The 22,739-nt window shown below is 38.9% G+C and overlaps 1 protein-coding gene across 7 annotated transcripts in view; it reads left to right on the top strand.

Annotated features, from left to right (window-relative positions):
• Window positions 1-22,739, top strand: part of FGGY (FGGY carbohydrate kinase domain containing) — a 133,948-nt gene that overhangs the window by 53,757 nt on the left and 57,452 nt on the right. For 6 of the 7 annotated variants that reach the window (XR_011337807.1, XM_069861919.1, XM_069861923.1 and 3 more), the window contains 2 exons: window positions 6,775-6,903; window positions 11,125-11,228. Coding sequence is in view for 6 of the 7 variants with exons in the window: in XM_069861919.1 (XP_069718020.1) it covers window positions 6,775-6,903; window positions 11,125-11,228 (233 nt within the window). In the remaining variant the exon portion in view is untranslated. The remainder of the gene's footprint in view (window positions 1-6,774; window positions 6,904-11,124; window positions 11,229-22,739) is intronic. The other variant, XM_069861922.1, reaches the window with a different exon arrangement.

Here is a 22,739-nt window from a genome sequence, read left to right on the forward strand (position 1 = left end):
CCATCATTCACCATCAGGCTGAGTCCTGCTGGCAGATGGTACTTTTCTGCTTCCCCTCCTCTCTGCTGCAAGAAGTCAAGAGTCATGTGCTCTGTCAACCTCGGGCTCTGCCATAAATTAGATGAATTCATAGCAAAGGCTTAGAGCTTTCAAAAAACATAATAAACAATTTTCTCATCGTCCACTTCTAGAGTTCTGGTCTCAGGCTCTGTCTGCCTATGGAATCATATTTTCTTCTGCTCTTGCAACACTGTGGATTTGTGAACTTTCTAGTATGAAGATTTTTACTTTGAATTTCTGCTTCTTGTAGTCGTGGGAGAGGCTTTGGGTCAAACTTTGAGCCTGTTGTAGTTGTTTAGTATTTAAATTTCACAAGTACTATTACTATCCTTCTTTGTTCCTTTTCATACAGTTTAGAAAAAAATGAAAAAAAAATCTTTCTCAGAATAGCTGTGGGTCATTTCTTCTTTTTACCTGACTCTTCCTCTTCCTCGTCCTGATTTGTTCTTTTTTTTGCTGAAGACTCATGCTGAGGTCGCTTTTAAAACTGAGATGTCTGCTCTGTGAGTCAGGATTCACAAAACCAGAAGGACTATTTCAAACAATGTGCCAACTTCCTCCAAATTAGAGGCTGTTGGACTCCCTAAAATTAATGTGCGAGTAGTTTAGAGTGTATCTTAGAACCAATCTTGATTTTATAATTTCCTGTGATGGAGAGCCCACTTCAGACTTAAAGGTTCTTGATTGTTAGTTGCTGTTATTTTTCAAAATTAAGGAATTAATTGAAGAATACACTTCATTTTTCATTCAAATTTTAACTTCCTACTCCTGTCTGGCAGACTGTAGACACACGCCTGACCTGCACAGACTGAAATTTTCTCTGTTAAAGGGAAACACTGAGCTGCTTGAGGTTTTTCACCAAAACTCTTGTGTGAACTGTCATTCTTCTCAGTCCTTGTAATTGCTTTCCTGACTAATTTCTGAACCCTTTATAACGCATCAGTGTCTTCTTAGTATGGGTATTAGAACTGGATACTGTGTGAATGTGGTGGGGAATAAGATTGTGCGGGTGTCGAAAGCTTAGCTGAAAGATTCGGAAGTGTCTTTTCAGTAACTGATCAGGTTATTTTTGTTCTGTAATTTCTTTCGATTTTGAGGAAGGGGTAGTTATTTCTTTAGAGAGGAGTTATCATCATATGAATTACTAAAAAAAAAAAAATAGTAGAAACATTCTGTTAAGTAATGATCCATAATTAAGATAAGCTAAATTGCCTGTATGGTCTCAGAGATGGTTGCCAAACCAAAGTCTGATTACTGAAAATATGGCCATAGTCACGTAATCTGCATTGATGATCTTTGCATTTAGAAGGCCTGTTGGCAACATTGTAAAGTGCCAGAAATCTAAAGCATCAGCCCATTGAATTTATTGTTTGCAAGCAAAAATGTGAGATCAGGTAGCTGAGTTTGGATATAAATACATTGACTCGAGTTGCTTAGTAAGACATCCAAATATAATATAGGTGTATACCCATGTGCAAGTCAGCATGGCGAGTAGTGAACCATGCATTACAAGAGATTTTTGTTCTGCACTGTTTCACTGAAATCTAATGAAAACTCAGTCACGTCCATCAATGTACATGCCTAACGATCCAATGATGCAGAATGCTTTTTTTCCTTTTTCTTTTGACCTTTACCCAGGAAAGCTTGTTATTTATACATGAAGTAGTTCTCTTTCATTTGGACAAGAAGGCAGTAGGCTTTGTTGAAGTAGGCACCTACAATCTGCAGACCAATTTACCTTTCAGCTTAATCAGGATCTGGCTGCACATAGGTTGCTTGCTTTTGCCAGTATTTAGCAACCTGCTATGTATGCCTTAAGTAATTACATGTTAGGCGGTTGAGATATAATTCAGCCAAAGGCATAGGCTGTATGGGAGAGTGGGATGGAAAGGACCCAAATTAGATTTGCCTCAAACTACTGTGGCAGTCCGCATAGACAGAGATGAATTTTGAACTAAAGAAAGCCAAAGAGATTTTGTTTCACCAACTGTTTTTCTCACTTTTAAATAAGCTGGCTTTTAATATCACAATTTGTTTTGGTTTTCCTGAATTAAAATTCTCAATTTTTTAACTGCCAACTAGAAAATTTTATGGAGGGTATTTCCATGTTAAAAAAGCCTCAAATCTGACTGTTCTAATACCTTGTAACCACCATGCATTCAGTCCTAAAAACAAAATCAATGTTATAATTTTATAGTCTGCTTCATTATCCTGCTTCCTTCTGATCTTAGTACTGTTTTTGCAGAGTTAAAATGGTAGAACATCCATACATATCTCAGTAAAATGTGAGTATCATATGTGATTGAGAGGGATATTTGGTGATGTATTGTATGTGAGATAGGGTTGGGATGATGTATCAAAGGTTTACAATATTATTTATTCAGATTCCTTGCATATCCCAGACTTTTGGCATTGTGTAGATTGTTATAAAACACAGAAGTTGGAGATTGTCTACAGTCTTTATAATGAACAAAGCATCGAGGAGGAAAATCCCTTACATTGCTTATTCCCGGATCAATTTGGATAGATGGTCCTGCTTTTTACTAAGGTCCTGTTTCGTTTGATGCTTATTTAGCACCATTTTGTTTAACTAGATAACTTCTTCCATGCATGTTATCTATCACTTATATATTTTGCTTATTTAACAGGATATCTCATTTGCATATTGCCTTTCAAATTAAAAAGCATCTAGACTGTCCGATTTGGGGGAGCCTGTAGAATGGAGACAGGATGCACTCTGTGGTCGGGTTTCTTTCTCAGATTGCTCGGCTTTAAACAAGTGATTGATATATCCAAGTTCAACTTTGCGTGTGTCAAGTTAGTGAAGAAAAGGGAGATCTCCTTTTGATTTTCTTCCTTTTGTATTTACAGGCAAATATAGACACATATGAAATGCAGCCACGTTCTGCATGGTAGATGAGAAGCTGTTCTCAGTGAGTGTGTCTTAGCTGAGTCAGCTGGGCCCCCTGCTTTTGTTGCTTTTAAAAAGGTCTGCCTCCTAAAGTACCTAGTTCTGTTAAATATTAGTAAGTGTACAGTAGATTTTGATTACTGAAGTTACTGAAGATGTATTGTCTGCCTTGTGTGTTGTGTCTGGTAATTAGCTGGTTGCTGTGGTAACTGCCTAAAAAGGTAGAGGGTTGCTGGTACCACATGAACTCTTTAAACAAAACTTGATCATAGCAAGTTCTAACCTTAGTCTTAGAAGAAGGATAAAAGAGGAGGAAGAGATTCAGACAGCTTTTTCCTTTTGTAAACTTGCTGCTTTATAGGGGAAAAAATAGCTAGAAATAGTCTGTCTCGTACGAAATGAAAAGGTTGTGGGTTAAGGCATTGCATTAGTGAAACAGCTGTATGAATGTGAAACAGAAAGTTCTCCAGCTTCAGCCATTACGGTTTTGTTTGGTTAGGTCTAATTTTGGAAGTCATTATAGCAAAGGTAAATGACTTGCACAGGAGACTACTGTAAACAAAAGACTCGATACATTTACTTTGGCAGGAGCCTTGAGAAGACTCGGTCCTTTCACTGCCTCTTTTATTCAGCCTTCTGTAATACTCTCGCTGCCCGCCTCTGTGTGCAGGAGGTGCTCATTTCCCTTCCTCCCTCCCCGACAGCTTCTTGCCCCTGGCAGGTAGGATTTAAGAGGGGCAGCACCTGCCGATGAAGTGCTGGTGTGTAGCTGTAGAATATCATTGTTTTTATAGCAGCTGCCCTTGACTTCTAAAGCCACTGTGTTTTGGTCAAGTAAGAATCCATTCCTTCCCTCCTTCCCTCTCCATAGTTCTGGAGAACAATGTTTCAAATACTTTACTTTCGGTGTTTTTTTAATTCTATCATTTAATAGCTGTATGCCTACAGATTTTAGGCATAGTAATTATAATTCCTTTTCCAGGTCTCTACCCATTTGGTTCAGTCAAGGCTCTGTCCATTCCACACCCACTTACTCACACTTGTGTGGGTGAGGCGGCAGCTTCCCTGATGACAGAAAGAGTGCTCATGCAGAGTCTGCTTCTCGCCTTTTACAAAGCTCCTCATGAGCATATCGTATGAGTGCAGCAGAGCTTTCATTGGTTTGTAAAGCTGGAGGATGAAGTAGAGGGGCAGAGTCAGTATCGTTTCCTCGCTGCACTCAGTCACTGGCACTTCTTTTCTGCTCTCCCTGACCTCTAGGTGATCTAGGAGACACCCCTTCAAATCCCTGTCATGGGCAACTTCTGAATGCTGTTGCTTCCTGGATCGTTAGGAAGTGCTTTCAGTCAAGGAACAATTTTTCAGTTTTACCTTGACTCCTGAAACAGACAGAACATACTCTACTGTTAATTTGCCTTTTCTAAAATGTAAGATTATTATGCTGCATCTTCAAAACATGAGAAACCCATCCTGCATGTTCTCACACTTTCTGTCCGTGGGGGATAGCAATGCTGGTCATCGCTCTAAGGATCAAAAGAATCTATAGGATCACTTTCTAGTCCTACTGTAAAAGAGATGATTTTCTTTACCTTTGCAATAGCTCCCTTAGTTCTCATTAACTAGGAATACAGTAATTGAGAAGGTGGTAGGAAAAGATTTTGTCTAATAGTAGTCTTGATCTCTAAAATGGAATTTAACCACATAATAATTACACACTAGAATGTTTGACCAGTATGACCGATATAAACAAGCCAGCCATGGAATCCAGTGCCTGGAAAGAGGTTTTATTTCAGATTAATTTCATCTTATGCTGTGTATACAAGAAATTTGTATGCTTTCAGGTCAGGTGGCTTATTCTGAAGAAAAAGATGTGGTTCTAGCTGCATGAACTCTTTTGAACTTCCTTCCACCTGCATGGTCTTTGAATGTCAGAAGAAACAGACAACTTTGTTTTACTGGTAGTATCCTCTAAGGCCTTAAAGAAACAGAAAGGTAGTATGAAAGTTCTGTCAAAGAGAAACATCGTGCTCTCCAGCTTATTGGGGTCAAAAAATGCAAGGAGCTAGCACAGTGTTTTGACTTTACACTAAGAATTAATATATTTTTTTAAATATTTAATTTTTTTTTCCTGTGAGGAGTTACTTTAATATCATTACTTCCTTCTTTATAAGCTACTGGAGTGAAATAAATGGTGAGATTACATTATAGGCCCAGATTAAATCCAATCAAGTGCAAAAGTTTTTGCAATATTGTTCTTGTTTTAAATTTCCAGAGATTGCCTAGCATTTTGTAGGTGGCAATGTGGTTGTCAATAGAATAGAAACTCTTGGAGAAATGGACACAGAGAAGTTGAGTGTGCTGTCTAGTCACAGAGTGTTCTGTACTGCATCCGTCAGCCACCTTCCTTAAAGAGAAGAACCAACATAATTTACAGCAAAGCCAAAGAACTAAGTGATATGTAAAACTGAAGACTCATTTTCTATTAGTGAATTTAGTATTATAACCTTCTTTTCATCTAACAGCGAGGTAGTATAACTGTATTTCTAGACTATGCTCATGAGCATTAGTGCATCCCTGGTATTTCATGATACGCTATTCCTCTTAATTAATCTCTGTTGTGAAGGATATTTTTACATATCAGAATGTGCTTTAGGTGCAACGTTCTTAGTAGACTTGACTGTGAAAATAGGCTTGTTTTATTTTAAAAAGTTTTGTCAGCTCTGCACAGAAGGTTTCTTGAACTAAGAAAACACTACAAATACGTAATATTAAATGAGCACAAAGTCTCTGACCTGAAGCCAGTGTATCAGCAAGGAGGTGTATGGGAGCTCCCACTGTGCTTTTCACTGCCTCTCACCACCACATCTTCAGATAAGTAGAGAAGCGTGTGCAGTTTGGAGAGGGTTATATCAGCAGCTGGAGAGGAGTCTGCTGTGAAGGTGTCCTTAGATTCTGAAAGTTTAATGCATCTATATTTGTTCTTCTGAGCTCTGAGCAATCTCTATCACCATGATTTAATTATTGAACCAATCTCTCTTCTTTTTGCTAGATAAAAGCAAATGTACGTTGTGGTAGTGGAGACTAGTGCAGGTGGGACCTGCCACCGGGCTCTTCAGTGACAGGACTGGGAAGGACGGGCTGTCTTGCTTGTGTTCAGGGTGACGATAATGTCCTTCATACTTCATAAGGCCAGTGAAGGCTCAAACCTGTGTTGTTTAAGCCTTTGAGGAAAACAGCTGCAAAACGAGGAATTCGCTGCTTAAGCCAGTTTCTTTTTCAGACTTTTTCTTCCTATAGCCACCTTATTCCTGGTAGAAACTGCTGAAGAGGATGGAATTGGGAAAAAAATTGGCCCTTGCCTTGTGCCACAGGTTTTAAGTTGTGAGCTTGAGCTGAGCCGAATCTTGTCCTCATGCACACAGAGTGGCCAAAGGGAGCCCAGTCAGGAACTACCGCAAGAACGTGGGATTTCTGCATAAGCGTTTCATATCTCTTGGAAAGATGCCAGGCAGAATTGAATTGCTTGTGGTGAAATCTTTCTCTGTGGCTGGATAGGTCATTGAATACTTTTGAACTTTTAAATTGCTATGGGACAGCTTGATCTGGCATGGTTGTATTTAATATACTTACAGACAGATAATGAAAGATACTTCTTAATCAGATAGAGTTCTTTGATGCACATTTTTGTTTTAAATACACACAGCTAACTTGAAGGAGAGGAAGGGAGTTCTTGTAATAAAACACACATTTGTTTTTCTGTTTAGTAAATTGACAGGTGTTTGGTTTTTCTTGTGTCTGCCCAGGAAACCACATCTTGTCTCCTGGAGAGCCTGTTGGAAAAGGTCTAACGCCAGGAGCTGCAAAAGATCTTGGTCTCCCTGAAGGGATTGCAGTAGCAGCGTCGCTCATTGATGCACATGCTGGAGGACTAGGTACTCGCTAGTCTTGGAAGCAGGAATGCATTGAATTAATTTTAGAAAGCCGTTTTTCTCACGGCCTGTTTTGTATCCAGCAATTTGCTCTGATGCTATTCTATGAAATAACATAACTAAAATAAAAAACCCCTTAGAATAATTACTGCTAATATCAAATATCTGTTTGTAGAAAGAGGCTGTCACTGTTTATTTCTTTTCAGTTGGATTTCCAAATTGGTTTTTAATTTCTGCTAGTTCCACTTCAAATTCCTGAACTGAAATACCATTGTGTTAGGATGCCAGCATGCTAAGATTTTGCATCTTCTGTTGCTCAAAACTTTGGGAATAGGTAGGAAAAGTAAAAAAAAGAAAAAACATTGTAAGGGAAAAGTCTGATGTTTGAGGCTTGTTCATAGTTAGTCTTCCTTCCTGGCTTTAAAAGTGATTCATGCTTTGTTTAAATAATTCAATGGAGACTTTTTCACATACATTTATGCTAGCACACTGTGGGATACTTACCAAACCTTCTGGTTTTGGTTTAGGGGTTAGAATACATAAATACTGTGTATCTAAACAAGCAAACAAGAGTAGAGGTGCAACTGGGCACTGCACAGCATTCCTCTTATGTGGCTTTGAACATTTTATCCATAACTGAATTTGGAGGCCTGATGCTTAGATTTTTAGTTTTTCCAGCACAATATTCTGATGTGCCAGTTTCCACTGTGTTAAAATACATTTGGTGAGGCCCAATAGCTTTGTTTTCTTACTATACTGTTTGCCCTTATCTAATTACAGTTAATAACTAAGTGATTCAGTGTAACTTTTTCTGCAGGAAATTAAGTTTGTTTTTTTTTAGTTTGACAATTTAGAAAAAACGTCCACGCTCAAAGTTTCATGTTATTTAAACTATACTGTTCAATGGAATTCTGTTGCTCATCAGAGTATTTTTGTCTTGGTCTAAATGAAATATGATTAGCAGCTAAAGTACCAGTTTTGATTCAGATAGTTTGTGGTGTTTAAAATCTCTTTTTTTTTCTGGAAATTATGGCCAGGAACTTTTTAAATGTTAAAACCCATTTTGGGATTTAACAAGCAAGCAAGCATTTTCTTGCTTCTGATGACTGTTTCTGATGTGGCTAAGAAGTCACATAAATGTTTGCTTTTCTTTTTACCTCAGAAGGAATAGATACATATCCAGTTGCAAAAAGGAATACATTTTTAGTTGTAGATGTGTTGTGTCCCTACTGTTGTGTCTTTCTTAAAAAACTGTGTCAATTAGTATCCTGATTGCATACAAATCTGTTTAAAATTGTGTGCCCTAGCAGTTTTGTGTATGCAAATAATACGGTGGCTTGAAATAATGAACTTGTTGAAAAACTGGATTGTCAGGACCTGTGCAAGTTGCAGTGGAGGGTCCTCATTTAATTGGCATGCTTATGTGAGTACTGGATTCAGAGCACAAAAAGTTTGCCCAGTAAATTCCATGTACTGAAATGAATGAATGTAATTTAAAGAAAAATAGAGAGCTGTTCATTTGCTATAATATTCTGTTAAAAAAACCCCTCTAACATTAGAAATATTTAGCTACTGGCATCGAACAGAGTTAAGACTTAAGTAGATAGAGACAGTCTGCTTATGCTAGTGCTGTTTATCAGAATATGCTTTCCCAGATGGCAGCATAAACACTAGCAGACTAGTGAAATCATTGCCAGAAGAAAAGAAATGTATAGGATATTGCTGGAGAGGGAGAGATGAATTACGGAGTCAGTAATGCAGTGAGAGAACCTGCCTGCTAATCACATGCTAACTGAGTAGAGTCTGGGAAAAGAGGAAGATTTAAGATGGAACTCATCCTTCTTGAATCTGGGAAGGTTAATAAATAGGTAGAGAAACTATTAGAAAAGACAGTAAAAAGGAAAAGATCTGGACAGCAAAACACACAGCAATAGCAAAAGGAGAGCTGGGGAGTGCAAGTGTATGTAAAGAGAATTTCTCAAATACCTAATAGCTCTCCTGTTGCTGGTAATAACAAGAAACTTAATTGTTTTCAAGACTAGTTTAACCTACAGTGTCTACAGTTATAAAACAGAGTGAAAAACCTGAAGGAGAAACAGAAAAGCAAAAGGAGAACATAGATGATAGAACTAGGCAGCAAAACAGTTCTGATTAAACGATAGGAAGGATGATAATGCACTAAAGCATTTTAATCTTTTAATTATGATAAAAGGGGCACGGAGAAAAGAAAATAGAGAAGATATTTGAAACAGTGAATTACAATGTGAAACTATTGGAAATAAATAACGTGTAGTTGAAGTAAAACTTCTGTTTTGAAAAGGTACTTACGTATATTTTAGCACTTACTCTGCTGTGATCTGTATTGAAATATTGAGGTTTATAATTTGTTTGAAATATATGACTCGCATGTTAGAAAGCATTAGATTAGTTCATGGGACAGCAACATCCCGTGGGTGTCATTATTCTTCTTTTGAACACATTCTGATGGTTGTTTTAAAAATAGTCTGTAACAGCAGAATAACAAAAAAGGACTCTCTCCTGTCCTGCACGCTAAACCAAAATGGCACCATAGCCGTGTTTTCAGTGTTAGTAACTTGGGATGCACTGTTCAGATCTGCTTTCAGCTGGATAGAAAGTGTGATTTTGCTGGACAAGTTCCTAAGCTTTATCAAGGCTTCAAAGTTTTGAGTAAAATAAGGTAAAAATAAATAATTATGTAAAACAAACAGCTGTGAAGGCCATCTATCACTTCTGAATCCGTCCATCCAATACCTATTAAGGTAAAGTAAAAATCTAAAAGCCGAGTAGTTATGTCTTCAATTTTGACCTACTGTACCAATTTAAAAGAGCCTACAGATAAAAATGTGAGTATGAGAAGCCACTCTCTGGGTTGCCTCAGAAAAATAAATTTTACATTGTACCTTTTCAAAAAACATTGTCATTGTTTCAGCAAAAGAGATAATTTATTTTACAGTATCTAAAATGCATTGTCACTGTGGAAGTATCCAAAAGTACTCATAGTAAGCATTGCCTGCTTTTCTAAAATCTCTCGCACAGTCTGTGTTATACAGACTTATTGTTCTCAATCTCTCTTGAGAATCTTAAAAAGATTTTGAATCTGCCTCAAGAGTATGAAGAATTCCAGCTAAGTTAAAGGTGAAAGTGGCTTATAACAGCAAGTTATTTTTAGCGACTAAAATATCTAAGCTTTCATTATTATGAGAATGTCCCAAACTTATTTGTTGTCTGACTTCAATTAATCACTAATGAGAAGACAACTTAGGGTTGGCAAACTGGTCACCAGACTGTGCACTGAAGCTGCAGCTGCAGTGCTCAGTCTGGTGACCAGTTTGCCAGCTGAAAGGGAAAGTTCAAGAAAAAGAAAGACAAACAAAATAACATTACTCGTTGGGCTGCTGCATTTTGCTGGGAGCAGCTCAAGGTGATGCAAGAATGCAACTCAGGAAAGGAGGAGAGGACAGGATTTCCACTTCAGTCTCCCCTTAAGGGAGTTAAGCATGATGTGTTGCGTGCTGAAGCTTGGCTGTAAGGTCTGCCCCGTTCTGTAAGCAAGACCCTGGCTCCTCTCTGGCATCTCCTGGTTTATTTTGCTGCTGCGGGCTGAGTGCTTGCTGAGTTTGTCCTCCATCCTGTCCTGTCCTGCACACAGAAGCTCCTCAGAGCCAAGCACAGTTCCTCTTAGGGAAGGAGTAATCTTCCTTTAGATGGTTCTGTCTGACACAGACAGAATAGCAGCAGCAGTCAAGATAACAAAACGGGCAGCCTTCCAGTCTCCTGCCAAGATACCCCTTTCTCCAACTCATCCCCTGACAAAACACATCATGCAGTATATGCACGATAAGCTGTGAACAAATAAACACATCTGCAGTTTACTGTAGTGCCTTTCACAACAGGGCAGTCTTCTATTCTGTGTGTTCGTGCACTTAGTAACAGAGTAAAGATCAGGTTATAGTCAAAATAACATTTAAAAATTATGTTGATAAACATGAACATAGAAGAAATCCTCTTGAGTCCTTGTGCATCTGGAATAAAGTTACATTTTAATCTAATTTGATAAAATAACTTTGTTGATTCACTTAGTAGACTTTTTTTTTATTTGTAGTAGTGGTGTGAAATAGTCGGCAATTATTTATGTGTGTAAAAGCTCTGTTTTGTGAGGGTTGGCTTGCTCTTTAAAATAGAATTTTAATTTTATTTTAATAGGAGTAATTGGAGCAGATGTGAAAGGACATAACCTGCCATGTGAAAACCAGCCAATTACATCCCGGGTTGCTATGATCTGTGGAACATCTTCATGCCACATGGGGGTAGGTTATATGCATAGTCCTGATTTGTACAAAATATTGTAACTAATGTTTTTTGAAGGAAAAAAATGACCTTTGTGCTTCTCACCCTCTTTCTTGATTTTTTTCTGGTAACTCTGTCTTCACCTTTGGATATTAATTATATATTAGTATGCATTTGCTTTTAAGCAAGAACTTTAATAGTAGTAGAAATCAATACTGAAAAATTACATGGAAAGTAAAAACCACGATGCTAGAGTGGCTTAAAGAGGAGCCTGAAATCTGAGCCGAAGACTCTGAGCCTGAGTTATCTTTGACAAGCCTGTCACTAATGTGTTACAGAATAGTGTCTTTGGAGAAGGAGTGCATGTCTTCAGTCACAGCCCTTCTCCCCCACCTCTTCACTTAATCGATATAAATCCTTCTACCACTGAAAGTTGCCATAATGTATAGAATTATGATATGTATCATGCCTGAAAAGAAAAACCCCGATAAGCAGTTTTCACTTTGCTAATTTTTCTCAGTGAATTAACACAAAAGCTTTTTCTGAGATTGCAATTAAAATTTAGTGTCTGCTTTTGAAATTTATACCTTTTTAAAATGTATGAGTCTGAAAGCATTCAATTTAGATAAGTACCCTTTTTCTGCCACATTTTTTATTTAAAACTCATTTCAGTCTTAAATTTAGACTGATTATATTTTGGATTTTTCCTAAATGAGCAAATGGTAATGGTAATTTTAGAGGTTCTTAGAGAGGACTAACATGCTTCATGGAGAGAGCTCCAGTAGAGAAAAAGAAAGGAAGCTAATAATAAAATGTCAGGCTTAATGCTAAGTTAAGTTGTCTTCGTAGTAACAGCATGAATACATGGTGATCTTGAGCATGAATAAACGGTGATCTTGTCAAATGGATTGTAGTTCAGCAAAGCATTTAAGCACATGATTGAATTTAAAGATGTGAATAATCCCAGTATTGTGAAGTAGAGCTTTTAATAAAAACTTAAACCTGTAGAGCAATTGAAAACTATGTGGTTTCCTTCCTAAACAAGAGTTTCAAACCTCAAACTCCACCACTCTTAGCTTTATCTGTCTCTGAAAATTTACATTAGTATCTCTTTGTCTATCACGGTGCAGGTAAGACACCCTGCAAATATCAGGTCTGGGGGAAGACGTCACCCTTCAAGCCTGGCACTACTTTTATTTCCAGGGCAAGTTGATGGAGATTTCTGCTCTTTCAGAAGAAGTTTTTTGCATGAGCTCTTCCTAGCCTGTTTCATTTAGCAGAGTTAGATTAAATTGTTAAAATTTCTTGGGTTAATAGAAACATAATACTGGACCAAAATGAGCTAAGGAGCTAGCAGACAGTTTCCCCAAGAGATCTAAGGGCAATGTTGAGCAGCTGGAAATGGGCCAGCTGGCTCTAACTTATTCCTTTACTATAACTAGCCTTGGAGGAGCACATGTGTGTGGTTATTTATTAATTTTTAATATATGTATGTTGGTAAGCTCTGACATAGACCCAGTTCACAACTATGGCTTGTTTTGCTTCCCAGACTAGAGCATGGCATGCTTTCACTGCACTTGTGTGCAAACAACCATGAGAGACATGGGTCTATTAAAAATATTAATGTAACAAAAGGGACATGATAAAGTCTGTGCTGATGTTAATCAGTGTTCTCTTCTGTCATAAAGGAACCCCAAAGTTGTACACAAACTGCACACTGTAGACAAGGTTGAAGCTTTTAAGGCTTTTAATCACTTAAATGCAAACTCAGAAACTCATGCAGGTTTTGGCTAGATTTAAGTAGATTTTTATTTAAATGTAACTACTCAGCATTTTATAATCATTTCCTTAACTATCTGCCTCCATTCTCCTGCTCAGAGTTGTAACAATCTCTAGCCAGGAGACAATAAGCAAACTCTAAACATCTCTGGATTTAATTTGTGAAAAGACTTTGGTTTACTGTTCTTTTATCTATTACCACATAGTCTGCATGAAGTGAATGGAAAGCATACAGAGCAGCAGTTGCATTTGTGTTTTATTGAGACCTGTATGCAGCTGCATTTGGCTGAAATTAGCTGTTCCTTTTTTAATTAGGGCTATAAAATGAAAGTATATTATACTTGTGTTTTGATAGAAATATATATTTTCTCTCTCCGTGTGCACCAAGGGACCCTCAGGGCTACAGAGATTAATCATCGAGTTTAATTTAATGCAGTGGGAGAGAGACCTGTGTGGTCAGGCGGGCATTAAAAAAGTGCCTTTGATCTGCCTCAGGTGCACTGAGCCCCAGTTAGCCAGCAACAATAATACCTTTGTGAGATGATCAGAGACGAGAGAGGAAGAAAATGGCCTATGTGGAAACTCAAGGCCATCCTTTGTTGTGGTTCTGGCAAACGAAAGAGCCAACTGTCAGGAGAAATTCAGAAAACAGAAAGCAGGGTGAAAGTACGGTTGGATTTCTTTCAAGGGATTGTAACAGGAAACTGCACAAAATCATCTTCTTTGCCTTTCTTCCCCCACACCCCCACTCCTTCATCCTTGTTTGGTGAGAGCAGGGGTAATACTGTTGGTGTATGTGAGTTGATTCAGTATTTCTGTTCTCTAGACTAAATACTACATGAGTTACCCAAGCAGGTGTTGCTTGAACACAGCATTTACTTTAAAACTTTAAGAGAAACTATTCCATGACCCAGTTTTCATTACCTCAATGACTCTAGAGATCTTGAACAAAACACTTTGCTAATCATGCCTTTGATATTTTAGAAAGTACAAATGTGGAACCTAATTTTACTCATGTCTATAATAGTTTAATTTGTGGCAGAACTACCATTTTTAAGTGAGGATATGCTTTCGGAATTAACCACTGACAGTTCGGGGAAATCAGACACAAGCAAAGCATTTTGCATTTCTGTTGAGATACGTGAATAGCTCATGAAGGAAGCAAAAGCAATCTGTAATGAGATTACTGATCCAAGTCCGGGTCTGAATTGGTAGTTGCTGGAAGTCACTGCTGTCTCAGGGCTCATCCGTTATCCATGAGGAAAAAGAAAAGAAAAGAAACGATGGTTTTCTGAATATTTTTGGACAGTTATTCATTTTACATAGTTCTCTGCTGCCTCCTTTGCCCTAGCAAAAGCCATGGGCAGATTTTGCGTTTGGAATGGCAAGTAAGCTGTCCTTTTACTTGTGAAGGATTTCCCCTTGGTTTAGGGCTGGGATTCATTTGCTGTAGCTTTGATCTCTCTGTGCAGCGTAGGTATTCCTTTCAAGTGACGGGTACTCAGTGGCTGACCTCTCTGAGTGGGCTGCTGCACGTCATCATGCATTGCAGACAGGGTCTCTAAGCTCCAGCACCCACATTTAGCTTTGGAACTTTTAGGAGGCTTTCCTTGTGTAGCCATGGTGACTACACAAAATGTATGAGCAGGTTTGAGGCCTTGAAATAGGAATTTGCATGTTATTCCTAACTAGTAGTTTGCAAGGGCCTAACAGGCATGCTTTAACTTTTGGGAGTAAGGTATTTGGTTTCTCAAACAGCCCATCTTCCTGAAATGTATAATGGATTTTATGGGATATTTTATAAGTTTCAAAAATCCTTTATTTTCTTCTGAAGCCTTTTTGTGACTGAGGGGATTTTAGGTACAGATATCTGTATTATCTTGTCCCAGTCCGGAAAACAAGAATGCTGTTGCAGAGCTGTAAAACCACCAAGAACTAACTCTCAGGTGCCAGTTAGCAAACAGCACAAGAGTAATATGAATAAGCAGTGTGACATGGCACTTGTACAGAAAATTCCTAACATTCCTTGGAGCAGGTAATCTGGCAATACTGCTGCTTCTTTCTGGTAGATAAATCTTTTCATTTCCCGTACCTCATACCAGCATAGTACTCTTCTTGTGGGCACTAAATTCACATCATAAAACTTTTTTTTCCTGTTAGGTTAAAATGTTTCATTGGACCGTTCAGGTTTTGTGGAATAGACTAGAGGTTTGAGTAAACTTACATGACACTCAACAGACTGGGACCAGACTGGGATTGGGTTTTGCAGCCAGAGATTGTACAATGAATTTTAAGTAGTTTAAAATGGTAAGCAGAAATAATGGTAGATCTGGAGTGGGAGAATTGAGAGTGCTGAGGGTTTTGGAGTCACTAGGGCAAAGTGCCTCTTCTTCCCAGACCAGGACTTTTATGGAGGACATGCATGCAGAGCTGTAAGATCCAGTAATACTGAAGCCCATTGTGAGAGAGAGCAGAGATCTCTTGCAACACCCCATCATCTCTTTAGTTGTCTGCAATCTTATAAGTGAACAGGAAATGACAGGAGAGAGAGATCCACGTAAAATATAACTGTAAAATGTACGTAGACTGTCATTTCTGCCTATTCTGTGGTGAATTAGGCTCACCTAGAGATCAGTGTTCTGCTTCGCACTTGTCCCAGAACAGTTTTTCCATTATGAAAATATTTGTCATTCTTGCTCTAACACCTTTTTGGATTCACAACTGAAGCAAGTAGCAAGGGAAGCTTCTAATGGGAACATTATCTGGCTTGATTTCAGCTTATTGAGGCTAGGGATGTGGTGGGGTCCAAATTTGCTGGCATTTTGAGTTCCAGATATACAAGGTTTGTGTTCCTTCCCACCCAGACTCTCTGATTTTTTTTTTTTCTGTCTTCATGTGATGATGTGGTCTGTGTTCTTCTTCAGTAATTTCTTCTTCTTTATCAGCTCTCTGTACTCAAAATGTCTTTTGGGGGATTGTCAGGGAGTCTTCAGGCTTAAATGCAGTCTCTTCCTTTGCATCTGTTTTTGTTACTATTCTGACTCTTGTCATTGAGCACTGACTCACCTGGCTTGGTGTGCAATTCTTTTTTCCCGAGGTGATAATGTGCATGTGGTTTGAAGCTTATAATTTAGTCATTTTTTAAACTGGAGAAACACAAGTAATTTATATTCTATCTTTTAGTATTTACTACATGTTCTACAAGACAGAGCTTGAGCAACTACACAAACAGCAAAATGGGCAGATCATTTTGCTGTGCCAGTGTTTAGTATGCATTGTTTCAGGAAGAATATCCCATACTCTGTTTTACCAAGCCTGACTAGTCTTTGTCCGTTTTCTGCTAAAGGAACTTCAGCACAATTTGCTTATTCTAAATTTGATTCTCATGATGACTGGCAAACACAATTGAGCTTCTTTGCTCCACAATATCCGCCCAAGCTGCCAGCTTTGTTCACACAAATAGAGTGTAAAGCACGTTTCCACCCCCAAAGCATGCACAGTACGTGTCCTTTGCAGTACATCCTGGAGTGGAGACTACAGAGACATGCTGGCTCAAAGTGTTCTCATAGCCTGATCTCTGTAATCTCAGTGGGAGCCAGACCAGCAAGTGGATTCAGTATATTTTGGCTCTGATACGAGAGTCTCCTCTTCAGAACATGCCACGTTGTTAAAGCAGCAGAGTAATTACTACACAGGGACTCCTCAGCTGCTTGAAATCATCTGTGATGTGGAGAAAACTTGCAGGGACTAAATAGGCTGGTACTTGGTTTGCCAGCTATATTTAATCTAGTGGGATGGCACTAAGCAATGTGTTTCTGAAGAGTGAGTTGGAGGGCTGCATGCAGCACTTCAGCCTCACACTCTTCAGTCACTGCTGCACATGCATCCCTGACGTGAAACGTGCTGTCTCCGAGGGGACAGCGCCAGAAGCCCAGGGCAACGTGTCTGTGTGCCAATTGGCTGTGACCCAGGGCTTAGCAAAGGCAGCAATTTGTCCTTCTCCTGACCAGGGGAAAGGGGCTGGGTTTGGGAGGATCAGGCAACCAGGGAGAAGAGGGAGGAATGCAGTAGGAAAAAAATAAAAACAAAGCTATTGAAGCTAGTGCAGCCTAGACAAGTTTTTGAAATGTTCTGTGAGTGCCTGCCTTCTTGGTTTTTTAATATTCTTCTCTTCTATAAGGCCTGTCCTGCACATGAGTCACAAAGCTAGTGTCTTTCAAATGGGAGAAATAACTTAGTATCACAAGGAAACTCTCTCTTGCTCTGTCCTCATACAGTTGAGTTCTGCTGGCTTATATATTGCATTTGGCAGCAGTTACAGTGCTGACTTTCCAGCTAATGAAGACATTTTACATCCAGGGAGGGCTGCATGGAATGAAAACCACATTTACTTCACAACTGTTGTTACAGGTTGCCTGCCTTTAGTGTACACAGGTTTTGCCTTCCTAGGAAAAGGTCACAGAGCCTGTTTGGGTGCCTTTTCAGCCTATGGCCTTAGAAGAGTTATGAATCCATAAAATCCATAAAATTGCTGCCTTTTTATGTTTGTCCCTCAAAGAAGTCCTCCACACCCCTTTTTTTTTTTTTTCTTTTTTTTTTTAATGAGGCTGTCTCATTCTATGTTCCAGCATCCTTGGTTTGACAGAGAAACAAACAAAACTGTAATACCCCCTTTGCTGACATTAATCTGACATTGAATGCTTTACTTGCTTTGTTTTGCTTTTTAAAAGGCGAGAAGTAAAATATTTCTGCTAGCAGGGCATGTAAAAGATTGTTGCTTTTCTGACCTCCTTATTATATTAATAAGAGCTAGGAAGACCTCAGTAGTGGTGGGAGATCATGTGCAGGCAGCCTCCAAAACCCAAAGCACTTACTTGCAGAAATAGTAAACCACAAAGCTTAAGATCTTGAAATGTAAATAGGAAGTTGGAGAGTTTACTTTAGAGCCAGCAGTGGTGAGTCTGTATAATGTTTATTTCTGCTTGCCTCCCAGCCTTTCCTAAAGCTTGGCAGAGATGAAAGGGAGGCTTTCTTAGTAAATGAGTTATTAAAAGTTTCTGTTATGAGCAAGATTCCTTTGTTCCTGGCCTGACATAATTCAAAGCTCAAGGTATGCCTTGGTGGCTGGGAGAATGGGACATTCCTATTTAGTGTGTGCCTGCCAGTGATATCCAAGTTTTGCACCCCATCGCTTTGCTGGTAATCGATGTTTTCAGGGGAACAAAACTGAAAGCAACGCAGTCTCTGTTGTACATAAACCAGATAAGGCTTAGTAATATGTCGAGAAAAAGGTGCAGTCAACTCTCCTTCCTTTTGTGAACAGATCATTTGAGTTCAAAGACTCAAAGAATAAATGTGGACGGAACAAATTCTTTGATAAGTATTTTGCTTGAAGTCTATTAGAAGGCTGATACTGTAGAGATGTCTCACTGACATCAGTGAAAACGCTTGCTTTGAAAATCCAAACAGACATGGTGGTTTCCATAGTGTGGTTCAGACTGCCCTGTGTGACACAGAGCCATGTACTAGGGTGACAGATTTATAATATTAAACCTTTCTGCAGTGTCTTCTCTCTGGTGGTCTAGGGGTTCTTTTGCAGCAGTGAATGAATGGGGTAAGAGAGTAGGAACTGTTACTCCAGCTTCATTAGGTGGAAGACTGAGGCACTTCATAGTTTAGTAGGTTTTTAATTGTTACATCTTTACTTTTACAAGCTGCACCTACCCAGTGCTTTGGGAGTGTGTGACATCCCAGTTGGAAGTTTTGCCTTGTATGTTGCAGAGTTCTTCTGTGTTCTGAAATTACAGCATTAGCACACTACAGACAATATATATTGTACTATATGATGAACAGTGTGTAACCCAGAGATCTGTTTTCTTCCTTCCTTGGCTTTTCTGTTCTTTTTGGTGGAAGCACAGTAAATATAAAGGCTTGTGTTTGGCTTCTTCCAGGTCTGACTGCTGACAGGGCTCCTCTCCTGTTCCTCACTCATTTTTCCATGTTTTGCCTTAAAAAAACCAGTAAGCAAGAGAGACTGAGCTTCTTACATACTTATGTTGACACTAGAAAGATTTATCTGGTATGGCTGACATAAATATTGGGCTGTCTAATTTGGGCCTCTCTACTGAAAGTACTGTGGGATTTAAGGCTGCCTGTTCGAAGATTTAGCTCTAGAAGCTAGCATCTCGAACATTTATTTCCTGAAAACTGTAGCAATTGTGTATTTTAATAGGGTTTTGGGGATTTTGGTTCTTCTGTTGTAGGAAGAAGGTTTTATTCTGGGCTCTGTAGCTAGGAAAGTTAGAAAATTGCCTCCAGGAAAGCTAGGGAGAGGCTGTTTATCAGGGACTGCAGTGAAAGGATGAGGGGTAATGGTTTTAAGCTGAAAGAAAGAAGATTTAGATTAGATATTAGGAAGAAATGCTTTCCTGTGAGAGTGTCGAGGCGCTGGAACAGGTTGCCCAGAGAAGTCATGTATGCCCCATCCCTGGAGGTGTTCGAGGATAGATTGGATGGGGCTTTGAGCAACCTGATACAGTGGAAGGTGTGCCTGCCGATAGCAGGCGAGTCGCAACAAAATAGTCTTTGAGGTTTCTTCCAACCCAAGCCATTCTGTGTTTCTATGAAAACTGTCTTCATTGATGATCAGATAGAATAACATCACTCCATTTTAGGGCACAAGACAAATCAACTTAATTTTGATTCATTCTTTATGTATCATTATTCTCATTTTTGTTCACAAAATCCAGCATCTGCAGCAGCCCTTCACTGTAACAGAAGATTTTTGTCTTTCCTTTTCTATATTCTTCAAAGTGGTGATATCAGATTTGACAGGTACAACACTCTCATCAGCACTGCAAACTAAGCAGTTCTGATTGCTCCTCTCGAGACCCAGAAGAATGTATTAGCCTGAAGGCCACAGTCTTCAGCAAACCTGAGTGTCTTCCTGGAGTGTTCTGTTCTGAGAAGAGCTAGATAGGGAATTTCTCTCAGATCACACGCATAGTTATGTATAATGAATGGCTTTTCCAGATCCCTTGTTTATCTTATTTTTGTGAGTAGGCATGAATTTGTTTAACAGCCTGCTTATTGCATATGTAGATCTCATAGTGTACAAAAAGACCTCCTTTTTGTGCCCCTTTTCTTACAAGAACTTAAATGTGCTGTGAAAGAATAACTAAAAGATAAATGAAATGAGATATGATAAGCGATGTCCTTGGTCATCATTGAGGTTGTCTCTGGGCCCTGAAACAATTAAATAGAATTTTCAAGGGAATGCAATAATTGTCTGAGAAATGATGTAATAATTTTCTGTTTTCAAATTTTGGGATTAGCCACGTTTGCAATGAGTAGTATGGAACCTGGGGTCAGAACTCCAGATTTTGTTCAGTGTTGCTGGTTTCCTGTACAATTCTGTCAGATTGTTGCCTTTCTTTAGTTTCCCTCCTTGCAATATGAGCATGAAACTGAAGCTGTGCAGCCAGAGATCCTTCTAATGAAAGGTGCAATATGTGAGTGCTGGCTATTAAGGACTCCAAGGTGGTATAGATGCAATGATGTTTCCAAGTATCTCTCTGCTTTTCTTAACAGTACCAAACCCCCTGTCAGGCAAACTTCATCAGTATTTGGGCAGTAGGCCTCTTACTAAGGCTTTTTTTGCTCCTTTTCCAATTTTATTCAACCTTTCAGAAAACAGTAATTCTTCGTCTAAGTTTTCTGTTGCTGCTGCAGCTGTGGCTGGGGATAGACCTTAGATGGGGCAAGTTTTATTACAGAGAAACTGAATCTCTTACAGTCATTCTGGAAGACAAATTAAAAGAAGCATTAGCTGCTGTCTTTCTCCCAGTGTTAGCTGGGAATCACAGTTTATGCTGAGTTCATTGTTTATAACTGTGGGTGAAGGCCTGAGGTCCTCTCTCAGTGTTTACTCTGTCCTTGGGAGTTTGTCTCAGTAAGTAAGGGCTGAATAAACACCAAGTAAGGTTCTCAGCATTTACTCATGTGGTTATTCAAATGTTTAAAAGTTTTTTAAAGTAGTGTGTTATAGCATGTCACATACAATGTAAATCTGCTTCCAGTAACTCAGGATTATTGCAGAAGGTTTATTTTACCTGTAAGTATGATTCTGTTGTTGGTAATGGCCTTCACTAATGTACAAGGAATACTGGTGATAAAGGAAAATAAATCTCTGAAGTGAACTGTATTATGCAATAAATAAATAAGAAAGGCTTTAAGGTACTTGGAAAGGGCACCCAGAGCAGATAAATACAGCAGAAGTAATTTGAAAAGATTTTGGTTTTCTTTGATGTTTCACATTGATTGCAGCAAGAACTGCAGGTTTTGAGGAATATATCTCCTTCATAAATAACAAGGTTAGGAACAATACCTACATGCCCAAACCCCTTGAGTTTCCTGTTTAAATGACACATCTGAGCTTTCTTTCCCACCCTTGCCTTGAATTCTGTCCCATCAGCTACTAAGCTCCAAGTTCTTCAGGACTGTCGACATCTGGTACAATGCGTTGACTGGGTTGCATTTGTCAAGATTTGGACCTGTTAACATGCATATTAGAGGTAACTATGAAAATACTTTTGAAGAGAAGAGAAGAGAAGGATCTTATGATACAACCTCTAGGAAAGAATACAAGACAGGATAGCTCATATCTTCCTACAATTCACAGTTCTATGTTCAGCCCCTTGGGAAAAGGTCAGTGCTAAAAACCTCTTACGGAAACCCCTGCCCTTTGCTGGCCTAGCGTTTCACACTGCTGTCTTCCAGCCACAGTGACAAGGGCTGGGCCTACCTTGGACTAAACAGAGTTTGACTGGGAGATTTGATGGGGTTTTCCTAAATATCATTTGAAGGTGGAGTTGATTTTGTATCTGGTGAATGAGGTGCAGCATCGTGACACAGCTGTTCCTTGTGCGCGGTTCCTAACCTTTCAGGTTTGGATGAGGTGTCCCTAGTGTCCTAAAATAAGATCATATTGCAAGTGATATAAGAGGCTTGTTTGTTTAGAAACCAGAACTGAAGTTGAAGGTCTGTGAGCTAAAGGAATAATTCTAGACAATTTAAAAACTCCAGTGTTCTTGTGAAAGACCTATACTGATCTACAAACCAGTGTTACATTAAATTTCTTTTTGAATGTACAAATGGAGGTTTTTACTTAGAGATTGCTCTTGTTCATGAAAAAATGTGTTTTGTTTGCAGTCCCAGACAGTTGCTTTTGAAGACTTGGTCTCTTGCATTGGAAGTAAGAACAGAAATTTCCTTGCACCTCCACTCACTGGAGGCTGGGGGGACATTCTGGGGATGAATTATTGTATTTACCCCGTTTCTGTGCTCTTCCCTAAGCCATCTGTTACTGGCCACAGTTAGCAGATTAGTGGGCAATATGGAGGTTAGGTTTGACTTTTTGATTTTATTTTTTATAAACATTGAGAAAAGTTAGTTCATGTTGTGATGAGCTTTCATGAATTCAATTTGCCATTGCAGCTAATTGTGGTGTTATAAAGTGCGTCTTTAAAATGGCCTGCAGTTAGTTGTCTGTGCTGGAAGATTTATAATCTTCACATAAACTGGCATTTTGTGACAGTGTGTCTCTGTCATTGAAGAGAAGTAAAAATAAATGGGTGGTATAAATTGTTCTTGCTCATTTGAGGCCCTGTATCCCCAGTGAGCTATTGTTATGAGAGGCACAGAAGTAACTGCTGTGAGTCATGGAGCAGCATTGCTTTAGAAGGGTACATAAT

This window comes from Phaenicophaeus curvirostris, chromosome 8 (assembly GCF_032191515.1).
Source record: "Phaenicophaeus curvirostris isolate KB17595 chromosome 8, BPBGC_Pcur_1.0, whole genome shotgun sequence".
Taxonomy (NCBI): Eukaryota; Metazoa; Chordata; class Aves; order Cuculiformes; family Cuculidae; genus Phaenicophaeus; species Phaenicophaeus curvirostris.